The 26,234-nt window shown below is 45.8% G+C and overlaps 1 protein-coding gene across 16 annotated transcripts; it reads left to right on the top strand.

The window, feature by feature from the left end:
• Window positions 1-451: 451 nt before the first annotated feature.
• LOC101319573 (butyrophilin subfamily 3 member A1) lies at window positions 452-25,956 on the top strand. Of its 16 annotated transcripts, XM_073810466.1 has the most exons (14): window positions 452-715; window positions 938-958; window positions 1,048-1,074; window positions 12,945-13,010; window positions 14,019-14,140; window positions 17,449-17,538; window positions 17,776-18,123; window positions 19,562-19,843; window positions 21,680-21,880; window positions 22,062-22,082; window positions 22,170-22,196; window positions 22,599-22,625; window positions 23,070-23,096; window positions 24,626-25,952. In XM_073810466.1, exons 6-14 carry the CDS (start codon window positions 17,454-17,456, stop codon window positions 25,327-25,329), a joined length of 1,722 nt encoding a protein of 573 aa, XP_073666567.1. In that variant the 5' UTR covers window positions 452-715; window positions 938-958; window positions 1,048-1,074; window positions 12,945-13,010; window positions 14,019-14,140; window positions 17,449-17,453; the 3' UTR covers window positions 25,330-25,952. The 16 variants fall into 16 exon arrangements, with proteins under 16 accessions (XP_073666567.1, XP_073666557.1, XP_073666562.1 ...); XM_073810456.1 differs by lacking the exon at window positions 14,019-14,140 and having other exon boundaries at window positions 17,454-17,538; window positions 24,626-25,953; XM_073810461.1 differs by lacking the exon at window positions 14,019-14,140.
• The last annotated feature ends 278 nt before the right edge of the window (window positions 25,957-26,234 follow it).

Here is a 26,234-nt window from a genome sequence, read left to right on the forward strand (position 1 = left end):
TCTGATTCCCAGCAGCATCTATTTCCCTACCATAAATATACTTCTCTCAACTATTGCAAGTAACTTGAGGGGCTCCCACATTCGGGGTGATTCTCAGTGGAAGGCTCCTCTTCTCATGATCTGAGGAAAAGGGAATAATTTCCATCCCTTCCTCGGGATCCCAGTTTCAGTTCCATATTTCAGGAGTGATTTGAGCCTCCTTGATTTAACACTGGGTCCCAGAGCCTTTATGTTTAGTTGTTGTTGTTGTTTTCCATGATGACCCTCAAGGTATCTTGGTTTCCCAACCATCCTGTGGGAGAGAATGGGGCAAAGCTGGAGTCACTCTCCCAGCCAGGCCCCTCTGCCACTGGGCTGGCCCAGGAATCTCGGAGAGTCCGGAGACAGCCTCTGTGTGCTCCAGTACCCACAGTCCTTGGCCATTTCCTGCTTTTCTCTGCAGGAATAACGCCCAGCACTTCCGGCTCAGGCACCCTCTTGCTGAAGGACTTTCCTTGGGCAGCAGCTCAGACTTCGCTCTTGCTTCTTCTGGGACTTCTGCTGGCTGCTCTTGGTTTCATCTGGAAGCTTCGCCAGGAGAAAGAGCGAGAATGCTGGACCAAAGGTAAAGCAATCAGAAGACCGAGGCAGTGAGGTCCAAAGAAGACTGTGGAAAAGGGATTGGACAGAGGGGAAGGGAGAGGACAAGGACGAAGAGGATTAAGGGGATTTGAAGGTGAGGTTTTTAATTCAGTCCTTCCTCCCTCAAAACCAGCAACCCTACTCGTTATTTCCCTCACCCTGTGACGCTGACCGTGCCCTAGCTTTCCTAGTTCTAGGACAGCTCACAGGACTCACTGCACACATGATGCAGGAAGGGGTCTCCCCGAGGCCCATTCCACGTAAACCTGGCTCGTCTCTTGTGGACGGTACTGATTCATTTCTTGTCCTTTCGCAGAGAAACTCCAAAGAGAGCTCCGTAAGTTCTGTGCTTCTCTCTCCTGTGTATACGATTTGAGACCCTCTCATGTGCCATTTATCTCACGAGGTTTCTTTGTCCTACTTCAGGCTGGAGAAAAGCCCAGAAAGTGGATGGTGAGTAAATTGGATTTTTTCTTTTTCCTCTAAGACTTTATGTGCTTCACTTAATAGGTGCCTTTCTCCTGATTCTTTCCCCTGAGGCCTTGCTTACTCTTACACTATCTGGACTTACGCCATAGAATCCCAATAGTTCTGTTCATACCTCATGGATGCCCCAAAGGTTTTTCTTCTTTTTTTTCTTTTTGGCTGCATTGGGTCTTCGTTGCGGAGCGCGGGGTTCTTATTGCACCGGCTTCTCTTGCACCGGCTTCTCTTGTTTCAGCGCTCGGGCTTCTGAGGTTGCCACACGCGGGCTTAGTTGCTCGTTAGTTGCTCGTTAGTTGCTCCGCGGCAAGTAGGGATCTTCTCGGACCAGGGCTCGAACCCGTGTTCCCTGCATTGGCAGGCAGATTCTTAACCACTGCGCCACCAGGGAAGTTCCCCAAAGGTGTTCAAACCTGTGGCCAAAACTGAACTCCATCTCCTTTGCTGTCAACTTGCCCTTCCTCCTGGACCCCCTGCTGCACAATGCTGCCAGCACCCACCCACCCAAGGAGCCTCCTCTCCTCCCCTCAGGGCAAGTCCTGGTACTGCTTAGCCCAGGACCCCTTCTGAGGCATAGAATACCTCCCCCAGTTTTTCTTCTTTTAACACAGATCCCTGGGATTAGGTTACCAAGACCCTTCTCTTAACAGCAAGCTGCTTCCATTCCCCCAAGAGCTGCTGCTGCCTTTTTCCTTTTAAAACTTTTAGTATAAATAAATATTAGGAAACAGACAAGAAATCTGAAAAACAACCAGCATAAGCAAGACATTGCTTCTGAAAAGTTTACCATTGTCTAGAGTTTCAAAGTAGACTTGCTAAAATAGAAACCCAATTACGTTCCTCTCAAGTCCCAAACCTTCTGTGGCTTCCCATTGCCTTCTGCGGTCTTACTGGGGTGGGGGGTGCTATGGACATTTGTAATCCTAAAAGGATTTTCAATATTTTTTTTGAAAAATTGTCTTAATGTTAATTTTAATCAAAACAAACACAACCTAAGCAGATCCTATATCACCTGCTTAACATCCTTGTAATCAGTTATTGCTGAGTGGTTCCAGTTTCCAAGCTAACTGCTATGTTCATAATTGCATTAGTGACAAAGGAACTCCCTAATGACAGATTTTAACTTTTAATGCTACATTTTTTAATTGGCTCCCTCAGGACTTTGAAGGTATATTTTCAGATGTATTTGAAAATTAATCTTTGCCTAACCAGGGTTCTTACCTAACTCAGTTGAAGAAACACTACACGAAAAGGTAAAGTCCAGTCTGTGCACTTTTTAACCCCGCAATGCAGTCACTCGATGGTCCAGTCCTACTTCTGCTCCATCCCTGGACACTCCCTGACACACACCGCCCTACACTGGCCTGACCACACCACCTGCAGTGCCCCAAATCCATCATTCGGTTTCCTACTTCTGTGCCCATTTCCTCTGCCTGTTCACCACACCTGGTTGGCCTTGTTTATTCTACTCATTCAGACAAACTGGGACAGGCTTCTTAACCTCTCTGAAGTTCTATTTTTCCCACCCAGAAATTGATTTAATTACAACTACTACTTTGAGCAGATGTTAGAAAATGAGATAAAGGTGTGGAGGACACGTAGCTAAGTTCAGTGAACATTAGCTGTGATCCTTCATCACCACATCCTTTCCCCACATCTCTGAAGGTAATGCAACCTCAGCGAGAAAGAGGAGGGGGAGTTGCCAAACTTCCTGCCCCATGACCTGCATCTGCCCTTTCTAATCTGTTTATTCTGATTTCAACAGAGCAGATGTCTTTTTTCCTTTCTGAGGCTATTTTCCCATTCTCATCCTAGACCCCTCACTTTCCAGCTTCCCTCAGGGATTCCCTATTCATTTCATTCATTCATTCATCAACTCAGCAAAGATCCATGACTATTAACTATGTGCCAGTTACTCTTCTAAGTGCCCAGGGCACAGAAATGAACACCACAGAACTTTCCCATTCACAAAGAACCTACCTTCCAGTGGAAGAAGACAGAAAAAAAAAGAAATAGTAAAATATACAGTTTGGCACACGTTAGTATGTAGTCAGGAGATAACAGAATATTGCATTGGAAGGTATAGTTTAAAATAGCGTGATGAATTGTACACCTTGAACTTACAAAATATTGTACATCAACTATATTTCAATTTAAAAAATTAACCGCGATGAAGAGTGGTCCCCGCTTGCGGCAATTGGAGAAAGCCCACGCACAGAAACAAGGACCCAACACAGCCAAAAGTAAATAAATAAATTTATAAAAAAATTAAAATTAAAATAAAATAGGGTGATGATGAAGTAGGGGAGCAAGCCACAGGAATAGCTGGGGGAAAAGCATTCCAATAAGGGAGAAGCGCAGTGCCAAAGCCCAGAGGCAGAAGCACACTGGTTTGTTTGAAGAGTAGCAAAGGAGCCAGGGTAGCCAGAGGGCAGGGAGTGACCAGGAGAATCAGAAGGGGTAGGATCAGAGGGGCCTGGAGGGCCAGATCACACATGCCTTGAAAGTCATCATGCTGGCCTTGGTTTTGCCTCTGAGAAAGGAGCCACCAGTGAGTTTTGAGCTGAGGAGGAACTGAGCTTGACTTAACATTTTGAGAAGTTACTTTAGATGCTAAACTGAGACTGGGCTGGGGGGGAAAGTGGGGAGGCTAGGAGGGGCAGGATAGAAGCCTGAAGACCAGCTGGGAGCTGCTGCAGAGATCAAGGGGAGAAATGAGGATGGCTTATACCGAGAGGGAGTGTTGGAAGTGGTGAGAAGGGCTCAGTGCTGGATTTATTTTAAAAATAGAGTAAGAAGGCCTTGCTGATAGACTTCAATGTGGCGTGCAAATAAAGGAGTGGATCAAGGATGACGCCAAGGTCCAAGGTCTAAGAAGCTGTAAAGATGGAATTGCCATTTTCTGCGATAAGAAACCGAGAGAGAAACAGGTAGTGGGAGCAAGGGGAGCAGTAGCACGGAATGGAAAGGTGCAAGAGGGTATTAGTGATCCAATGGAGATGCAGAGTAGGCAGTTGGATAACCAAGTGTGCAGTCCATACAGGAGGTCAGGGCTAGAAATATAACTTACTCTTTTTGCTCCTCTGTATCTTTTTCTTTTTCTGGTGACCTTGCATAACTTAAAATGCCTTTTTCTAGATTAAAAAATTGTATTAATTGGAGTATAGTTTGTTTACAAAATTGTGTTAGTTTCAGGTGTGCAGCATGGCCATTCAGTATTTTTGCAGGTGTTATTCTAAGTCCTCCCCAGATAACTTAAGTAGCAAGTGTTAGTCTGATCTCCAACCTACAGATGAAGAAACAGGAACATTGAATAGTTAATTGAACTGGCTTTGGGTTTCATGGCTAATGTGTTGTGGCTAATAACATATTGGGATCGACAGAAGAGCCGTGAGCTAATAGCCAATAAGACACAGGGCCCAGAACACACTAGCAGCTCCCCAGGTGAAGGTACAAAAAAATGTGTGGGAGTCCCTAATCACAGCAAGAGGGGACATATTAGCTATGAAAAAGAGATGCTCCCTGCGGAGACTAACTAAATAAAAGAGACAGATTTCCAGGCAGCTGGCCATCCTTCCTGCATGCAGGACAGTAAACTAGGTCATGGAAAAGATGCAGGAGAAGATGAGGTCAGGTGCCTGACCGTGGGAATGAGTGAAGCATGATCACAGTGAGGAAAGGAGTGAATCCAGCAGAGTTCTGTCCTGTGTCCAGGGCTGTGTCCTGTGTCCTGTGTCCCAAGCAATGGCAGCCTTCACATGAGTTTGCAGAAGCTGGTGCCTTTCAGCCACTAAGCCGTCTAATTTGGGGAATGAGGAGAGATGAGTAAAGAGCTCCCCGTGGCGTCCAAGCCCATGCTTAGGAACCAAGAAGGGGAAATAGAAGAGTGCATTTCGTCCAGCCTCCCTCTTCCTAGACACTGTCCTTGTGAGGAACATGAGGGAATCAGCCAGACAAGTGCTCGAGATGAGTGAAGAGGGCGCCAAGGACGGGAAGGAGAGGCAGCCAGAACACAGAAAGGGCCAAGAAATGTATGGCTCTGGCCACAGAGCGCTCACCTCTCTTTTTTCTATTGCAGATAGGAGAACAGCTTGGTCCTATTCTGGCGAGTGGCTGTCTAATTCTTATGGCCTCAGGCCAGGACTCCATAAAAGAAGATCTTAGTTGTCTTTCTCCATCTTCCAGCTCCAAATAGTGGCCTGGCTGGGCGGGCAATGAATGGAGACCCAGAGAGAATCCACATAGCATCAAGATCAGGTGCTGCCCAATCTCAGTTCAGCACCTGCACCTACTGCCTTTCCAGCAGTTTCGACTGTTTTTTTTCTTTTCTCTTCTTAAAGTGCTGCTCATCCACTTTCTCGCTTGGGTTTTTCTACTCTTCAATATCTTTAGCATCATGGACCTGAGGGTACAACTAGAAAGGCTTCATTCAAATGACGGTCAGTCTCTAGTGGGTTATGTGCATCTTAGAGGAGATCTGGTGACTCTGTCCACCTAAGCTCCTCTCCCCTCAGAGCAGAGGTGCCACTTGGTACCCAGTACCCCCATGGAGAATCCTAGAAAGAGGAGGGTTAAATAAAACCTAGTAAATTGTCTTTCAAAATTGCTAACGTTTATTGAGCAGCTACTACCGTGCACCAGAAGCAGCTCTGAGTGCTTAACGTATATTCTTCCATTTATGGATCCTCACAACAGCCCTAAGAGTTAAGTGCTATTATTATGCCCATTTACAGCAGAAGAAATTAATCCACAGAGAGGGCAAAAACCTTGGCTTCAAATCACACATCCAGGAAGTGGTGACACTGGGATACAAGCCCAAGGAGTCTGGTCCCGCCGGCTATGCTCCGTCCCCTCATTATGTGGCGTAAGGTTGTAATAGATCTGCTCTGATCCCTTATCCTTAACATGAAGGAGGTTCAGTAATTTCAAATAACCGGTTCAACTGAAAGACTTTCTCTTTGAAGTGATATTGCTTGTTTCTTTTTTTGTCTCAAGACTGAGTTCCTTGACGGGGCATGGCCTGTGTTTTACCATCTGGGAGTGCTCGGTATCTAGGACATGGAAGAAATGTCCACAGAAACAGTATATGCAGGGAACTGACTTTGGGTCATGGCTTGTATTCGTCAGGGTAGGCTAACTGTTGCAACAAACAGCCCCAACAGCTCATTAGGTAAACACAATGAAAGTGTACTTCTCCGTCTCTTCAGTGTTCAGGACAGATCATATGGGGATGCGGGAGCTTTGCTCGACATGGTACCAGGGCCTCACTCTACTCCGTACTGAGCCAGCAAATGGCAGAAAAAGGAGTGGAAATAATGTGCAGAAGGTTTCTCATCGGCCAGGCCTGAAGTAGCCAACTCTTCTCCTGATACGCAAGGGAGGCTGGGAAATGTCGTCTAGCTTTGTCCCCAGGAGGAAAAGGAACCAATGTTTGGTGACACGTAAAAGTTTCTCCCATATGACTCTTCTAAGCTAGGGGATTCAGGGAAAGTCTATTAAAGACGGGTATTGATGAGATCAGACATTTTACACAGTTGGCCATAAAGCTCTGGCCAAGTGGTCCTCCAAGCAGTCTCCTGGGGCTTCAGGATGGCAGAGAGGCATGGCTGAAGGCTGTCCGTGGGACCTTCCCCAGCCCTTCATTCTGCAAGTATTATTAAGCCCCAGTTGTGAGGCAGTGTCTGACAATGCTAGACAGTGGGGATGCAAAGATGAACAAACATAGTCTCTACCTTTTGGGGGTCCTAGTCTAGTAGAGGAGAGAAACGTGAAATAAACAATAATAGTGCAGTGACATGAGAGGGGGTTGTACAAAATGCTGTGGGAGATGAGAGAAATGTGATTGGCCACCCCCTGCTCCTGGGGTCCAGGAACCTCCGGATTTGGGGAATCTGGATTTTCTCCTCCTTGTAAGTTTCTGAGCTCTCCTAGTAGCTCTTTGAAGCATGTTCTTGAGGACATTTGGGGGAGATACTTATCACTCCAGCTATTTTGTAGAGGAAGCAAGGGAACTTCATGGGTTAGAACCAGCTCCTTTTCCCCCTCTTCCCAGTCACTGAGGGCCCTGGGATGCCAGAGATGACGGGCCTCTCTTCTCTCTCGCTCTTTCCGCAGCTCATGTGACTCTGGATCCAGACGCTGCCTACTCTGAACTCTTTCTGTCTGAAGATCACCGAAGTGTTAGGCGGAGAAAATCGTGGCAGCATCTCCCAAAAAAACCTGAGAGCTTTTCTTTTGAGCCTTGTGTGCTGGGCCACGAGTCCTTCTCTTCGGGGAGACATTACTGGGAGGCGGAAGTGGGTGACAGGACTTACTGGGAGCTGGGGGTTTGTGAGGAAAACATAGAAAGGATGTGGGGGAATCATAGAGTCACCTCAGAATGGGTTCTGGGCCATGGAACTCTATGCTGGGAAGTACCAGGCCCTCACCTCCCCTTGGACTGTCCTCCCCGTGAGCGAGGCCCCCAGCCGGGTGGGGATATTCTCGGACTATGAGGCTGGGGATGTCTCCTTCCATAGTGTGGCCGATGGGTCCCACATGTACACTTTCCCCCAGGCCACCTTCTCTGGGTCTCTTCGGCCTTCCTTCTGCCTCTGATTCTATCACCCAAACCCTCTGACTATCTGCCACTGAGGCCATCTGTCTCCAGGCTTTCTCTCGGTTAAACGTCCAGGGGAGAACTTGGCACTGGGGTTGAGGTGCCGTATTTCTGGGGACAACGCCCCCAAGGCTCCAGCTGAGCCAGCAGTGGTGGTTGAGCCCCTCTGACTTTTGCTGCAGATAAAGACTAGGGACAGTTTATAATTCTCCAAGGCTGAGTGGTGCAGAGGCCAAGAAAGGACAATGCGACCCTACAGAATCTTGTCAAGAGAGTCTGTCTGGTGTTGCCTCCCAGCTGGAAACTGAAAAAGGAACCCCAAAAGGAAGCAGAGACAAGATACTGATGGAAAGACTAGCTGGGTGGAGAGTGATCTCTGATCTTGAGCTCCTTGTCATTAATGTCTGCAGAATAGAGCAGCAGGAAGCTGGATCTGGATGGGCCTTGGCTGTCTTCTGAGTCTTTTCATACAAAGACATTATTTCATTTTGACGCATGTACAACCCAGGGAGAGACTGAATAAAGTGCACAGAGAAAAGTCACTTCTCCAGATCACCCTGGTGCTCTGGGAATCGATGCTGCCTTCAACATCCTTACATCTAATGCCAATCATAGCACCTCTCAGAGTCCAGTCATTCTTTATAAAGCAACTGCACTGGTCCTTTCAGTGACACTTTTCACCCCAGATCCAAGATTTCTTTTCCAGTTTGTGAATTTGTTTACTGCTCCTTTCCCTAAATATCTTCCTACCTTTAGAATATTTTACTTCATCAACAGTTAAGTGCATATTCTTTAACTTTTTTCTATGCTTATACAAATACATACACACACAGTTTTTCTAATGAAAATCGAGCCTTGTTATATTTGTCCCACGATATGCTTCTTTTACGTAACACCAAATCTTAAATACAAATCTTATATTATTCATAATCAACGTGGTTTTCTTTCTTCCCTGTTACAAATAATGCTACTATAAACATCTTTGTATGTAAATCGTTTTGCACAGCTCTGGTCACTTCCACGGAATAAATTTCCAAACTGCATTTGTCATTAGGATAAATTCTTAAAAGTACAATTGCCATACAAAAGGGACTTGAAATATTATTAGGTACAGGGCTACCTATTTCCTGCAAAAGAAGTATCTGCCTACAGTTTGGTATCTATGAGGCTCATTTTCCTAAAGTCAACAGTAGAAGCCCGCCCTTCGGTTTTGCATTCCTTCAGCTTCAAACCCAGCCATCTCATCATCCTCAAAGGACAATCCAATCTATCAACCTTAAGAAGGAGGACCAAATCTACCTTTTACTGCACATACGTTTGTTTTTTTTGTTTGTTTGTTTTTTTGCGGTACGCAGGCCTCTCACTGTTGTGGCCTCTCCCGTTGCGGAGCACAGGCTCCAGACGCGCAGGTTCAGCGGCCATGGCTCACGGGCCTAGCCGCTCCGCAGCATGTGGGATCTTCCCGGACCGGGGCACAAACCCGTGTCCCCCGCATCAGCAGGCGGACTCTCAACCACTGCGCCACCAGGGAAGCCCTACTGCACATACATTTTTATGTCTTAATCTCTATGAAGCATGGTTGTAAGCAAATTGCCTGAATGATCTCATTTCATCCTCACAACAATAACCCAAAAGATAGGTGCTGTTATTACCCTTATTTTACATATAGGACAACTAAGGCACAGAGAGGTTAAGTGATTGGCCCAAGGTCACACAGCTAGTTAAGTTCACCCAGGCAACCTGGCCTCCAAGTCTATGGTTTACCCATTCCAATATTAACTGCAATGCCTGATACCTACTAGACTGTAGGTTCTCAATAATAGTGTGCTGAATCAATGAATTCTTTCCTGCAAATGAATTCTTTCCTGCTCCATTTTATATGCATTTCTCTCCCCAGGCTTTATGTAAAGGTCTGGATGAGAAGTGGATCTGGAGCCTATTTCTTTGGAAACCATAAAGTTAAGAGGTACAAAATGTTGTGCCTAGAAACCCCTTCTCTGAAGTTTAGCATCTAGGCTTGAAATCAAGTTTGCTTCTCTGTGTCAAAGTAGGTTGGATCCTCCAGACAAGAGGGGAATATTTCATTCTCATTGATATGATTTCCGGCAGCAAATCTTTTTGACAGACTGTGAATTTTAAAAACGAAATTTCCCAGTGAGTCAGAAAGCAGGAAGCACTCAGAGAAGGGTTTTGCAGCTGCAACATGACCTTGAGAGAAATACTATTTCCTGTTAAGTATGGAGTTGGCTTTATCAGGCATGTCGGTTAGCCCAGCCTGATGACCGGGAGGGCAGATTTTTACTTTCTGAGCTAAGCTTTACCTTCTCACCTCTCTGTGATATCATGCCCACTCTTCGATTTTATTTTATTTATTTTATTTTATTTCTGAACTCAATCCCATGCCTTTCCTCAGTTTCCTTTATAAGTGGTTTTATGCCTGCCCTTCTTCATGTGATTTGGGGGCCTAAATCCTACAGGTCCTCAAGAACCTCAAGTCCCTTCTTGTGGTATCAGCAGAGAAAGGAGCATTTCTCTGAGTAGGTGCCAGGGAAGGGACAAAAGGGACCTGAGGCACTGCTTGTCCCTGCCGAGGTTGTTCCTGAGAGGCAGTCCTGGAGCCCTCCTGCTTACACATAGCCTGTTGGAGGTAGCCCTGACTTTTAGTAAGAGTGGCCAGGTAGCTGGGGCCAGACCATCAATGTCTTTGGGGATGGCTGGGCATTTAGGAGCTAGGGATAGCCAGATAAAAATAACCCCCTGATCATTTTAGAACATATAACTTAAAGATACTCCTACATTTATATTTCAGACATAGCATTGGTGCCTCAAGCATTTCAGAACTATGTTCTGCCTGATAGTCTGCTGAAGTCTCCAAGGGAAAGTGCTGGTGTTTGTAACTTACTTTAGAAGGTACCAAATAAATCAATAAATATTGGAATAAGTAATAAATAAGGATGGATAGGGGTGTGAACAGAAGGATAGATTATAATAAAGCAAGTATAGTAAAATGTTCACTGTAGAGTCTAGACCATAGGTGTATTAGACGTTCACTGAAAAATTCTTGCAACTTTGCTATCCGTTTGAAAAGTTTCAAGATAAAGTGTTGATAAGTGGGGACTGGGGAGGGATGAATTGTATTTTGCTGCTGAGGATAGAGACCAGAAGTACTTCTGGCTCAAATAAAACAAGATTTATTTTCCTTTCACATAAAGTGAAATCAGAGGGCAGCTGTCCAGAGCTGGTCCAGCAGCTCAGAGATGCATCCACGCCCCAGCCTCCTTCTGTCTTTATTCTCTGCCCTCTCAGCATGTAGTTTCCATTCTCAAGGTTGCCTCATGGTCACAAGTTGGTCACTGCACTCCAGCTCCAAAGACCATGTTCTAGGCAAGAGGAAGAAAGAGGTAGAAGATCGTAGACCTGTCTTGAGAAACATAACCCAACAACTTCCGCCTTCAAATCATTGGCTCAGGGCTTCCCTGGTGGCGCAGTGGTTGAGGGTCCGCCTGCCGATGCAGGGGACACGGGATCGTGCCCCGGTCCGGGAAGATCCCACATGCCGCGGAGCGGCTGGGCCCGTGAGCCATGGCCGCTGAGCCTGCGCGTCCGGAGCCTGTGCTCCGCAACGGGAGAGGCCACAACAGTGAGAGGCCCGCGTACTGAAAAAAAAAAAATCATTGGCTCAAACTTAGTCCCTTGGCCTCTCTTATCTATAAGGATGGGCACGTTGCACTACTCCCCAAAATTCGGTTTGAGTGCTAAGAAGCAGGGACCTTTTGCCTCATTGGAAATGACAAAGCAAGGTGGGTCACCACCAGCTCTACTGGAGCCATCTGAGAAAATTTGGCCAGGGTTGTCTTGCCGTGTCTGCTCAAACCCTCACAGTCTGATCCAGAAATACTGCCTCAATATGGGCTACCAGTATTCCATCAGGATGCGAGGTGTGTAGGTTTTATTAAGCTGGACTCCATGAGCTTCCTTGAATGGGCCATCCAAGACATCTACCTTACCACAGAAAGAATGCTAGCTCTTTGTACATTAAAAAAAAAAAAAAAAAGCAGGAAATAGAGCTTGCACAAGCAACCAGCCATCTCCACCACAGAGCCTAAATTCAAACTGTTGGAATATAATTAAATTCCGGGAATTCCCTGGAGGTCCGATGGTTGGGATTCCATGCTTTCACTGCTGTGGGCTCGGGTTCAATCACTGGTAGGGGGAAAAAAAAAAAGGAAAATACACACACACACACACACACACACACACACACACACACACAGTTGGTTCAGGTTTTTTCCATAATATCTTACAGAAAAACCCGAACAAACTTTTTGGCCAGGCCAATATATCATTAAATTCCATCAGCCAAGTCATATCAAAGTCCTTTGAGCTTTAATCATTGTCTCAAGAGGCAAATAAATTGTCTTGGGAGGCTCTAGGCCACAGGTAAGACCACTTTGTCCCAAAGACCCCTTATAGAAACAGTATCCACAGACTATCCAGAATCTAACCTCGGAAAATACAGAATCCTGCTGGCAGAGTAGAAAGAAATACGCGTGAAAATACAAACGTAGCACAAATAAGGCTCAGAAGGTGAATGAGGCTTCTGAGCAACACCCCAAATAAGAATTTTTCTGGAAAATGTAAAACATGCCAATCGGTCACCGGCAACACTGCTTTGGGAAATCTGAAAATTATGTTATTTGGTGATGGATCCGAGACCTGAATTTCAGAGGTGCTAAGAGGTGGAGTGGGTCTGGTTTTCTGTTCATACTCTCATTTGGCTCTGTTGTAAAAGATAAATCCTCCTCCACGTGCCTGTGTACATGCAAACAGATGTTAGCAAATAGCCACAGAAGCATTTTAATTAATGCACATCTTCCTCTCTTCACATGTTAAAATCTTTTATTTCGTTACTCAGTAAGTCTTTTCTGATATAAAATAAATCTATTATCATATAGAAGATGTAAAACAGGTATATATAATGAAAGACTGATTATACATATACATAAGTGGTTCAATTAGGAAAACACAGAGTGACACAGTGTGAGAATTAGGCTGGAATTTTTCTTCACCGTGTACAATCCAATACAGTTTCAGTTTTCATTTTAAACTTCCTCACTGGTTTCTGCTCAGCAACTGATGAGAAACACCCCTCTGAGCCAATCCAAAAACTAATTCTTCTACAGAATGACCCTGTTACTGCTTTTCATAGTGAGCAGGCATATTTCTTTTTCCTTTCTTCCAGGTAACAGAGCCTCTATTGATTACCTTTATTCTGAGGGCTGTGATTTTCAGATGGGATAGCCAAGAGGTAAGTGTGGGAAAATGGGTAAAAGCCAGGGCCACGAGCCCTAGAGGGAGAGAGGCTGAAGAGCTGAGAGTGGGCCTCCAGGGAGGCCCTCAACCAGAGAAAGGGATTGGTGCTTGTGTGTGAGGATGAGGGGGTGGAGGCAGCAGGACTATGCAAAGGCTAAAGACCTGAATTGGAAAATGTAAGGGAAGGAGACAACGTGAACGAAAAAACTTGCCAACTGCACGTTCTTAGGCGCTTACTGTGGTCAGAAAGGAGCAAAGGACTCTTATCTCTCTTAGTCATCTCTGGGAATCTGTTCTAAGAGATTTTAAAAAGAGATGTGCCTTAAAGATTTATATGTAAAGCTGTGCATTACAGAATTATTTGCAATTACAAAAATCTGAACCAAGCTACATATACAAGAGTTGGAGAATGGATACAAACACACTGTCCAATCATAAAAGGGATTTTCATATAGTCATTAGGAATCATATTTTTAATAAAGAGTTTTTATTTCTAATTGTAACAAAACTGGATCGAATTTGGACATTTAAATTGTGTCTACATTTTGCAGTTGTAGATCTTACTTATGATGAACCGCTTTAAACATGAATGTTTGTGTTAATACCTGATTTTTTTTTTTAGAAGTAATTTCTACAAGTGGAATTTCTGGGTCAAATTATAATTTTGACAATTTTCAGGCATTTAGTATATATCTATGGCCAAAATACTTCCAGAAATAGTTATATTCCCATGAAGCAAAGTATATGATTACCATCACAGATTATTTAAATTTTATTCCTTCATATTTTTCTCCATTTTGAAGTTGTCTATAATCAGGAACAAAACCCAATAAATATCCTAAAAAAATTAGTGAAAATATATTCCTCACTCTGAGGACAGCACTGAAATTGTTACCTATATAATAATAATACTGTCCTCTCTCTAGCAGCTTAGGGAGTAGTTTTGAAGAGCAGAGGATATGGTGAAAGGCAGTCTTTTGTCTGAGAGTTGTCCGGGTTTCAGGCAGGCTCCAGGAAATACCCAGCAGCACAGATTTCTGCCCCCGGCTCCTCTTCAACCCACCCACCCGCCTCTGCGGGCCTTGTCTTCAAAGGCAGTTCCCGGTGCAGGTATCACGACAGCAGGTACTATGAATGCGGGCCTCATGCTGGTTTGTTTTGGGGGGATTGGTGTGAAGAGTTGGTATTTTATTTTTATTTATTTATTTATTGACATACAGTTGATTTATAGGAGTCGGTATTTTCTGAACAACTAATATGTTACAGTCACAATAATTATTTGTAACAATTTTTAATTGTTAAGTAAAACGTGAAAACTTTTAAAATTGAAAACATTCAAACAATTTTCAAAGTATAGGGGGCAAAGGACAAGTGTCTCTCACTCAATCTCTGATTTTCATTTTAGCATGTAGCCCTTCAGAACTCTTTTAAGGCGATCCCATAAAAATGTATATACAAATTTATAGCTTTGTTGTTGTTTTTTAATAGGATCATTAGTATTTTTCTGCAGTGTTCTTTTTGTTTAATATATCTTGATTATCTGAGTTAGTGACTGTAAATCACTCTTAACTGCCATATCGAATTCCCTCATACAGATGAGCCTTTATTTAACTAACCAGTCTCCTGTTAGTGGTTAGAGTGGCTGGTTAGGTTGTTTATCTTTTTTTTTTTTTTTTCCTTTTAAAAATAATGCTTCAGTGTCATCCTTACACATAATTCTCTCTGCACCCATGCAAGTGCTTTGTTGGACCAGATATCTAGAAGTGAAATTGCTGAGCCAATTATGTACGTTCTAAAGTTCCTTTAGAACTTTAAACAAGTTTCACAATGTTTTATGAGTAACTGAAGTTCAGATAGGTTTTGTCACATGATTGAGATCACAAAGCTCATGAATCATAGGGCCATGACTTACTTCCCACACCCTTTTTATTTCCAACACCTAACCTGTAGTGGGTCTGGCACACAGTGAGTGCTCAATAAACGTTTGTTGAATGAATGAAAACACACGGGTGAGACCTGGTCTTATTCCTAACTCTCCCATTCACTTGCCTTGGGATTAAGAAGTGGTAGGTTCATAGGAGTTCCCTGGCGGTCCAGTGGTTAGGTTTGGGCACTTTCACTGCCGTGGCCTGGATTCAGTCCCTGGTCGGGGAACTGAGATCCTGTAAACTGTGCAGCTTGGCCAAAATTAAAAAAAAGAAGTGGTAGGTTCAGCCTCTGGGTGACCCAGGGAATCTGCCAGGATCTTGACCAGAGTCTGATGGAAGAGTGATTTGAACTTGGTGATGGCCATGGGTTGGGGCCTAGAGGAGACGGCAGTGTTGCTCCGCAGACAGGCACCCTGAGTCATTTGTTGGCATACCATTCCATCTGACGTTTTCAGGGAAGGAAAGAATATATGATGGGAGAAGGGAGGGGGCTACTTCTAGCATTCTCAGTCCTGTCTTGGAGTAATCCACCTAGGCCGACTCTCAGGGTCTCTACTATTTAGGGATGCAGCCAACTCTGGGGTGGCTGGGATGGAAGCCGAGTTAGAACTCCAGCTAGAATCAAGCCTGGCTAGTTGGCATGGGCCACACACTTCCCTTAACACAAAAGTTCACAGTGATCCCACAGACCATGCCTAAAAGGAGGTAAAGGTGCTTTTCTGAGCCAAGATACATTTGGAAACATTGGTCTGGGACTGGGGAGTTGCGGGGCCCTGCCTCTGAGCTGGAAGAACGCCAGCACTGCATAGAGGTCTGAGCTGTGTTGGGCTGCTGTGTGCTTCTCGGTTGACATATTTGCCCCTTCTGTGCAAGTGCACATACATCTCCGCCCCTAAAAGGCGCTTCTCTAGCAGTGCAAAGACCAAGGTAGGAAAATTATCCATTGCTGGTGAGCCCAGAGGCAGGCCATCTGCCGAGGAGCGTTGGTGAACACATGAGGAAAGGGAAGAAAGGAAAGGAATCACTTCCTTTCCAGAAATGTTTCTCCCCCAAAGAACAGGTGTTTCTCCCCCAAAGAACAATTTTTGGGGGGCCACGCATGGGATTAGCTCCCCAACCGGGGATCGAACCCAGCAGTGAAAGCGCAGAGTACTAACCACTGGACCGCCAGGGAATTCCCAGAACAATTGTGAAAAGAGTGCGTTAAGGAACATCAAGTTGCAACACTTGCATGTCCAGGACAGGCTTGCTCCTTGAAACCACTTTATTGAAAAATAGGAACAAACACATTAATATAGGCAAGGCCCAGTGGGACCACAAGAGGCCAAGCTCTGCTCTCTAAGCCAGACCAAAAGAGCACTGTCATTATGGAGAAAAACACTTATCCTCATAAATTCTCCGCCTCCCCTCCTCTCCATCCATTAGTTGGATGACCACCAACTAATCTGATCATCTAAAGTGAACTAAAATGCTAGTGAGTATTGATGGTTTAATATGTAACTCCTCATCCATTCACTCATTCAACAAATATTTACTGAGGTTTCCATGTGAACCACCACCATGCTACAGGCTTCTTACACGTCAGGAAACAAAACAGACTAATATCATTGTTTTGTGGAGCTTACATTCTAGCAGGTGGAGACACACGATAAATGTATGAAATGTTCAGTGGTGAAAATTCAATGGGAAAAAGAGAGCAGATTCAGGGGGGTGGGAGCAGTTTGCCATAATTCTGTGGTCAGAGAAGGTCCCATAGAGGAACTGACTTTAAAGGAAAGATTTGAAGGAGGCAAGAGAGTGAGCTTGTGAATATGCAGGGAAGAGGGTTCCAGGTAGAGGGAAGAGTTGAGGTCAAGGTCCTCTGTCATGTCCTGGTCAAGGAGCGGCAGGAAGGGCAGTGTGGCCGGAGCAGAGACAGGGAGAGTACGGGAGATGAAATGAGGAGTGCAGGTCCTGGAGGACCATGCCAGCCACTGGAAGGACGTCAGCATCTGCTCTGAGTGAAATGGGAGCCACTGGAAAGTGCTGAGCAGAGGAGTGACAGGATGTGACTCAAGGAATGTTCTGGATGTTGTGTTGAGACTGTAGGGGATACAAGCAGAATCAGGGGACCCAGAGAGGAAGGTCCGGTATTAATCAGAGTGTGATGGTGGAGGCTTGGACCTGGCGTAGCTGGGGAAGTGCGGGCACGGGTAAAGATTCTGAACATGTTCAGACAGCAGAGCCAAGGATTTCCTGATGGGTTAGGGTTACTGTCTGTACACTTAACATACATACTTTTACGGGAGATTTCCCATATTGGAACGCAAAGGTGAAGAGACTCCCAAGCAGACATTTTGGCAGAGGAAGATCTTGGGTCATCACCCTAGTGATCCTGTGTTTCGCCCTGAGTTGGCCCTGTTGAGGTGAAGAATTCTGCGTGGAAACCTCAGAATTCCACGCAGAATTATCCATCTTCTTCCAGGCCGTATTTCTGCCTGACTCCTTGACTCTCTCTATTTGCAGCACAGATGAAAATGGCGCCGTCCCTAGACTTCCGTCTGCCCCACCTCCTTGTCTGCATCATCTTGGTCCAGCTGCTCACCTCTTGCTCAGGTAGGGAACGATGCTGCTTTTATGTATCGGAAGCAGACAATTACCTGTTAGTGCCCAGTCAGAACCTTTGACTGTTCATTCCTGGAAGTCCCATCACAAACTGAAAGTACACATGCCATTAAGACAAATGTCCTTCTGTCAGGATCCTGTTCCTCTCTAGGTTTTTCTGCCTGAGACACCCCCTTACCATCATGGCCCCAACTCCCTCTCATGGAGTTTCCCCCTTTTGCTGACCAGCTCAGTTTGCTGTGATTGGACCCCCTGGGCCCATCCTGGCCATGGTGGGTGAAGACGCTGAGCTGCCCTGCCACCTGTTCCCGAAGATGAGCGCAGAGAACATGGAACTGACGTGGGTGAGATCCAGCCTCAGGCAGGTAGTTTTCATGTATGCACAAGGCAAGGAAGTAGAAGACAGACAGACAGCAGAGTATCGAGGGAGAACTGAGATTTTAAGAGATGGCATCACTGCAGGGAAGGCTGCTCTCCAAATTCACAGCGTCAGAGCCTCTGACAGTGGAAACTACTTGTGTTATTTCCAAGATGGCAACTTCTACGAAAAAGCCTTGGTGGAGCTGAAAGTTGCAGGTGAGCCTCCGGGTTTTGTTCTGAGCTCATTCCTCTGTGAGGCCTGGGGGCAGACACAGAGCTCAATCTCCAAATCCACCTCGCAGAGCTCCTGGTTGATCACCAGGTACTGCCTCTGCTGCCTTCCAACTTTGTTTCTCTGAGGCCCTCGGGAAAGATGCAGGTCTTCCTCCAGGAAGACTCCCTCCTGTACCCTATCATATCAGGTAGAGAACTCCCTCCTGCTGGTGGCCAGGGTCTAAGCTGGAAAGTGGAAGGTCGGGGGTGAGAAGGATAAGAAAACATCTCCTCAGAGATGGTGCGCAGTGGTTTGGGTTCAGCTGCATTCCCTGTGGCTTCTGGCTCCCCACCAGGTACACCCTGCTGTGAGCCCTGGGAGGCTGACCTGTAGGGACAGCGTCTGTACAGCAACTGTTCTCCAACCCGAGTTCCCAGGAACACCCCTGCAGTTGTACCAGTTGACTTTAATCCTTGTTGCAGGAGGGGGAGTCCATGCCACGTGGGAACTGGGGGTCTCAGGAAGAGGCTGTTAGAGGAGACTTGGTACAGACTTTGGGCTTCTGTTAGGGGATTTGGGGCAGCGTTTATGGAAGTAGGCTTTGCTCTGGATTGGATGCTGTCGGGGAGGAGGGGAGTGTAATTCTGTGGGTGGGTATCTTCATAAATCTTACCCAGGAGGAAGACTAGAGTGAAGCTAAAGCTGGGACTGGTAAAGGAGCATCGTCACTCACGGCCAGGACAGGAGGATGTTTGGTCTTTGTTGTGTTTTGGACAGCGTTCGTGTTTTTCTCTATGTTCAGACATGATTGTTGTTGGCCTTGTTTTTGTCTTGACCCGTCACAGTGACAAAGGGCCCTTTGATGCTGACGTTCCATGAAATGGCTTGTGTTCCCCAGGAGAACACCAAGACCAGGTCCATGTCCAATGTCAAAGGTTGCATTTCTCTTCCTCAGAGCATTCCCTTGCACTGTGGCTTCTGGCTGAGTTTGGTCAATGGGGAGCCATAGCTGAAGATAGAGGAGGGGAGGAGGAGAGAAGTCCGGGTACTTATGCCCCTGGCTTTCTCCCTGCAGGGCCACCTTTAGCTGGCTGCGTGCTCTTCCCAAAGATCACAGCTCCTCTTATGAAAGTCCTCTCTACGTGACTCTCTCCTTTTAGGTCTTCAAAACGACTCTCTCCTTTTAGGTCTTCAAAACGGCTTCCTCTCCACCTCCCTTTGGGTTTAGGGGTGGGTGGTAACAGCTCTGTTGTTCCTGGCCCTGGGCTATTGCTCTGCCCCATATAGTTTTCTCCTCACTAATGACCACCCTTTTGTAAACAGCTTCTTAATGAAACCATACTTTAATTATCTAACGTGGATGCGCCATACAGTTCCCGCTGAGACCCTCACTGATACTGGAGGCTCCCAAGAATTGAGGCTCATTTGTCCCTTCCACAGCTCTGGGTTCGGATCTTCACATTGAAATGAAGGGCCATGAGGATGGAGGGATCCACCTGGGGTGCACATCCACCGGCTGGTATCCCCAGCCCCAAATACAGTGGAGAGATGCCAAGGGCCAGAACATGCCAGCTGTGGCAACACCTCCAGCTACAGATGGAGCGGGCCTGTATGCAGTCACATCATCTCTAACGGTGAAAAGCAGCTCTGGAGAAGGGGTGTCCTGTATCATCAGAAATCCCCTCCTCAACCAGGAAAAGACAGCCCAGATTTCCATTGCAGGTCAGTACACTGCTTAGCCTCAGGTATACTGAGCTGTGGCTATTGGAAGAAGAAAGATGTGAACACCTGGAACTAATATAATATTATAAGTCAATTATACTTCAATTTTTAAAATTCCATTAAATGCACCTTAGAAGAGGCATATGTAAAATTTAATCTGTAGAAAATTTTTAAAAATGACAATTTAAACATTAACCAATTGAAATGTAGCATAGCCACATTAAAAAGAGAAAAGTATAAAAATAAATAAAATGAAATAAAAATGAATTTTAAAAAGGAAAAAAAGAAAAGAAAAAAGGAAGACGTGTGATTCTCTGTGCTGAGTTTGCAGTGAAAACGAGGCACTGAGCAGGGTTCCAGAGGTGTCTTCTTGCTCCGGGGATGTTTTTTTTTTCCCTGTTATAATGTCACAAGTATTTACTGAGCATTTCCTATATGCCAGAAACTGTGACAGGCAATGGGAATTGGGGGAGAAGTGGTAAAGATCAAATCCTTAAGCAAAGACAAATGACAAAATGAGGGCAGGGGGAATATGTACAACTCATAATTTAGAGAAAGCACAAATCTCCTTAAAATATGAAACAAACCAGTAGAAAAAAAGCAAAGGATATGAATTATTCATTCACAGAAAAGGAATGACCTATGAAAGTGTCCAACCTCACTCAATAGAGAAATGTATATTAAAACATTTTCCACTTGTGAGACTGGCAACAAGATAAAACAAAACAAAACAGTGCTGGTTGATAAAACATTCTGATGGTAGGATTGTGGGGAGACAGTCACTTAGACATTTTTTGGTATACATAATTTGATATATTTTTGGTATGAATTGGCACAATTGCTATTGGGGGCAATATAGCAATATATATCCAAACTACCTACTTATTGATCCAAAATCCCACTTCTAGGAATTTATCTGACAGATATGCTTGCATGTGTAGAAAACTACCCATGTAAAAAGTTATTTCTTATAGCATTAACTATAAGAGCAACAAGTTAGCGGCTATGCAAATATCCATTAATGGGGAACTTTTATGCAATGGAATATTGCCCAGCTCTGAAAGGAAACACAGGCATTCTGCCTGTACTAATATGGAAAGATTTGCAAGATACAATGTGAACAGAACAAGCAAGACACAGAGCAGTTTATACAGAATGTTATCTTTGGAGTAAACAAGAAAAAATAAGAATACGTTTATATCTTTAAATTTAATATACTCTTGCATAGCACTCACTATGTGTTTATAATGCTTTATAAACATTAATTTAATGCTTTAACCTTATGAGTTAGGTTTTATTATTCTATTATTATTATTAATTTTATTATCACCCCCGTTTTACAGATGAGGACACCTGGAATAGAATGGTTAACTAATTAGTCCAAGGTCACAGTGCTAGTCAGGTGGAGGAATCAGAATTTGAACCCAGGCCCCCCCAGCTCCCAAGTGCACATTCTTAGTCACCATACTAGGCTTAGTATGATTAAATGAGTCTAATTAAAGGAGGCGGGCAGAGGAAGTGAAAAGGAGACTTGGGTGATGTTTTATGTTTTTTTAATTTGATATTTGAACCAAGTGAATATAACCTATTGTAAATTTTAATTAGAAAAAACTTGATTGCGACGCTCAAGTATCACATTTACATGTGAGAGGCAGACCTTTCGAGACAAGTAATGGTATTTGCTATTGCTATAACTACAAACCCTTACTAGGGTTTACTGCAGTCTTCCCTAAAGTTCTCTGAGAACTTAGGAAGAGAAAGATCATTTGACGGCAGGAGATAAACTCCACGAACCCTGTCCTGAGGGTGAGAGGCTGAGACTGTATCCCATTGCAGATCCCTTCTTCAGAAGGGCCCAGCTCTGGATCGCTGTCTTCGCGGGGACGCTGCCTGTCTGTCTGCTGCTCCTCGCAGGGGCTGGTTACTTCCTGTGGCTACAGAGGAAAGAAAAGGAGGCTCTATTCATGGAGAAAGAGAGAGCAGAAGAGGAAAAAGAAACAGCACGGGCAGAAAAAGAGCAGGAACAAAGAATAAAAGGTATCTGACCGCGAGAGGGAATCTAAGGCCTGTGCCTACAGGAGGGAGCCGGACTACCTCTCTGCATCCCCATCCTGTGCACCCAACCCGGCACTAGGTCATTTTTAAGGTTTATATTCTAGAGGTCCTCCTCCTTCCATCCCCATAACAGTACTTTTTTTTTTTTCTGCTTCTTTTCCAGAGACACTCGAGTATGAACTCAGTAAGTTCTGATGCCCCCAGGGACCCAAGCTCATCTTCCTATCCCCCGCTGGGCCTCTTAATGACTCATCACCTTCTTCCATTGCAGAGTGGAGAAAGATCCAGTACATGGCTCGTGAGTGGCTCTGACATTTTCTCCAAATCCTCATCCAAGACTGTCTCTGCCTGAGTATTTTCCAGCCAGTTTCCTCAGCCACTAACTCTGCCCTGGGCTGAAGGAATGTTCCGGATCCTTTCTCCCAAGAAAAGAAATATGGGAGGCTGATTGGGGGGAAGTGGTTGTTGGGGAGAAAGGAGGAGAGAATCATGAGTGTTTTGTTTGGTTTTTTAATGGAGAAAGGGGCCTTCATTCCCCCTCCCTCCCGCCCCCATAAGGAAGAAAGGGGAGGAGAGAGTTGAACGGCAGAGGGAGGAAGTAGGAAGGGTAGGTGGTCAAAAAGAAGAAGAGATGGGTGCAAAAGGAGGAGAAAGGAAATGACAGAGTTCAGTTGACGTGTCTGCCTTTCTTCCCTTGTAGGTGGGAAGAAGTCTCAGGCCTATCCTGGTGAGTGACCTGGATGTCCTCTGAGTTTCCTGGCTCATGTGTATAAGCATTCAAACCTTTTCCCTGCTGTGTGACGCATTGGCATTCCCAGTAGGAATACTCAGATCTAACCAAGAGGCTCATTTTCTGTGAGGAATACCACCCCTGCTTTTCTGCAGCCTCAGAGAGGCCCTTCGGATACAGCATCTGGGCACTTTCAGCCACTCCCCACCCAGCTGGCACACAAGCACGCAGCCTACTATAGCCTGGCCATGTCACCTGCAGCCCCAGCGTGATGAGGAAGTCCACCATTTTTGAGACCTTTTATGCCTAACCTGTCAGAGCTGTAGAGGAAGGAAGCTGGCTACTGGAAGAGACTGAAGGGACACAGAAAAGGCTTATTGAGGAGAATGGGTAAGGGAAAGATCAGAATTAATGACCTTTCCTTATTGTCCTTTCTTTCAGAGTGGAAGAAGGCCCTCTTCCAAGCTGGTGAGTGAATCACTATGTCCCCTAGGACAACAACCCGAGGGACCATATTCCCTTTTTCTTCTCCAAGTCTTGAGATTCTGGGACAAGTCCCCATGACTGGGAGAGTTCCGGGCAGATGACTTGAGGTCTCGATCTCCAGGCTGTGCCCATCTCCCATGCCCTGCCACTGAGAGCCCAGAGAACCAGGGAGAATTGCCCTCCTGGGCTTCCGTAGACCTTTATGGGAAGGAAGAGGCATCAGAGGTGGAGCTGAGGGGAAGGACAGGCAGAGCGAACTAATACTACAGGGAGAGCGAGGATGCAACGTGACCAAGGAGAGAAAGCAATGCTCAGAGATCTTGTCCTTTCCCAAGCTCCGTATGCCACCTCCTGCCGCTGTGTGTCCTCAGGTCACTTGATGTTTTGAGCTTCACTCTCCTCAATTTTAGACGATGATTGTAATTCCTATTTATGTGAGAGTTGAGGTAAAGACTAAATGAGCTCATGAATGTGTATTTGGTCAAAAAAACAGCAAACAAGAGATGGTATATTCAAAATGGGTGGTTGAAGAGGGTTTAAAGAAGGAACTATTTACAAAGGCAAAAAAGAGAGTAAAGGGAAACCGACAAAGGAACATTCTGTCCCCCAGGACTCACAACAGTGGGGAGCTGTCACCACCCCTGGGCCTGAAGAGATAGGGAGAGGGTGCAGCCCAGAGGAAGCTATAGCTCAAGGAGCGGGCTGCCTGAGAAAAGTCATCCTTTTGTTAGAGCATCACCATCTGAAGCTGGCAGGGAAGAAAGGGGGAAAAATAAATGTTGTGCCTCTCTTCTTTCTCCTTCCAGTCTTCAGCTAGTACCTCCCCTTGGCCAAATCCAGCAGGTGACCAGAGGCAAGAGAACCCAGTGACACTGTCCATAGAGGACAGATTCCCGGGGCCCAGAAGAGGGTGGAGCAAGATGGAGAGTGGGTCTGGGAGCACATAAAGCCCCCAACATGGTCCTTAGCACAGAAAAGTCCTGGCAGCTTTTATAAGATCAGGCCACTTCCTCCATGCCCAGCCCTGAGCCAAATACACAACATGTGTTGTCTTCCTACCCTAGAGATTAGTATTTTTGTCCCCATTTTTCAGTTAAGAAAGTTGAGGCTTAAAGATATTATATAGCTTAAGTCTATGGGAAAAGAGAAAAGGAAAAGACATTCAGTTCATGAGCAGTAGTGCAAGGATTGAAATTTAAACCTATGTGCCTATGAAGCACAGGTGGGCAGAGTCATTTCGGGGAGGGAAACAGGAAAAAGGCAGAAGGAAAGAGCCAGCTCCAGGTGTCAGTTAAGAAGACCCTGACCCTCATCACCCTCCTCTTTCCCACTGAACTTAAGACCCCTGATGGCTTTCTTTTGGTATTGCTAAGGGGGTCACATTTAGGGCAGGTTGGGGACACCCAGCTCTGGACTTGGGCTTCTTCAACCAGACCCAGGCCTTGAGGGCTGAGGCTCTGAGATCTAGGAACAATGGCTGACCCATGACCCCATCCCCAAACTTTCTACAGCGGATGTGATATTGGATCCGAACACAGCAAACCCCATCCTGCTTGTTTCTGATGACCAGAGGAGCTTGCAGCGAGCAGACAAACGACAGAATCTGCCAGACAACCCCAAGAGATTTGATTGGCATTACTGTGTGCTTGGCTGCAAGAGCTTCACGTCAGGGAGACACTACTGGGAGGTCGAGGTTGGGGACAGGAAAGAGTGGCACGTCGGGGTGTGCAGGGAGAACGTGGAGAGAAAACGTTGGATTAAAATGACACCCGAGAATGGCTTCTGGACTATGGGGCTGTCTGATGGGAATGACTATCGGGCTCTCACTGACCCCCGGACCAAACTGACAATTGCCAACCCTCCTCAAAAAGTGGGGATTTTCCTGGACTACGAGACTGGTGAGGTCTCCTTCTACAACGCCGCGGATGGATCGCATGTGTACACCTTCCCGCACACCTCCTTCTCTGGGCCTCTGTGGCCCGTTTTCAGGATTTTGACCTTGGAGCCCACTGCCTTGACCATTTGCCCAGCATTGACAGGAATGGGGCGTTCCAGTGTTCCTGACCTAAAGCCTGACCTTTCTCTGGAGAGCCCCGTGGCCCTGGACTCAGCTGATGAGAATGGGGAGCCTCAGGCTGAAGTAACGTCCCTGCTTCTCCCTGCCCAGCCTGAAGCCGAGGGCCTCTTCCCTACCAGCAACAAATCACAACCGTAAAATACCAGAGACACACACTGTGTGAAGCACTTCACTAGTATTAATACAATTATTTATTCCATATGGACAGTTGAGTTTGATACTGCTTTATTGTCTCCTTTATATGGAGAAAGAAACCAGGGTGCAGAGAAGTGAATTCACTTCCCAAAGGTCACTCAGCTAGTAAATGACAGCTGTGATTTGAATATAAAACGTTTACGGATGACGTAAGTGTACTGGGGGTTGTGTCAAAGCTTTAAATAAATGTTCTCCTTTAATCCTCACAGCAACCCTGTGATAGAGCCTCATTGCGCAAGTGTGGAAACTGAGGTAGGGCCGAGTTAAGCGACTTATATAATTCATCAGTTTGTGCTGCCGGGGGATGTTTGGCCCCTGCCCCCCACCTCCACCCACCCTCTACCCGCTGGCCTGTTTTCCAGCCCGACTGCCCCTCTGGGGAAGGGACCATGAGCAGCCCTGAGTGTCCCTTCCCAGAGCCCCCCAGGGCAAGGATCACTGTAGGTGTCTATGGAGGCCACACCCCACTGGGTTCCTTCAAGGTCAACAGTCAGAGCCATAGGTCCAGCGCTTCCGTGGATTGGCTCTGCCGGGTGAGTTGGTCCAGAGAATGAATTCACAGTGACTGCATCACACAGGACTGCAAAGGGACTAAAGGCCAAAATCTTAACTACTAAAGGGCATGAGTACCACCACCGCCCCACCCCCTCTCCACCTCCCCACCCCCCCCACCCCCACACCCCGGGCAATGTGGTAAGTAATCCTGGAGCAGAAGCAGTCCTCCTAAGTTTAAGGTCTCTAGAAAGCCTAACTTAATACCTAAAGACTGCCTGTGGAACAAGAATTTGGGAGGAATGAAGCTAGATGAACTTTAGCAGTATTTTGATCACACTGTAGAGTCCATCTCC

This window comes from Tursiops truncatus, chromosome 10 (assembly GCF_011762595.2).
Source record: "Tursiops truncatus isolate mTurTru1 chromosome 10, mTurTru1.mat.Y, whole genome shotgun sequence".
Taxonomy (NCBI): Eukaryota; Metazoa; Chordata; class Mammalia; order Artiodactyla; family Delphinidae; genus Tursiops; species Tursiops truncatus.

Excerpts from the sequence above, each read along its gene's own strand:
- LOC101319573 (XM_073810453.1), top strand. The coding sequence starts at position 13,975 with ATGGTGAAAGGCAGTCTTTTGTCTGAGAGTTGTCCGGGTTTCAGGCAG. Across the intron at positions 22,197-22,598 it reads AAAGATCCAGTACATGGCTC|GTGGGAAGAAGTCTCAGGCC; the intron begins GTGAGTGGCTCT and ends CTTCCCTTGTAG. Across the intron at positions 22,626-23,069 it reads GAAGTCTCAGGCCTATCCTG|AGTGGAAGAAGGCCCTCTTC; the intron begins GTGAGTGACCTG and ends CCTTTCTTTCAG.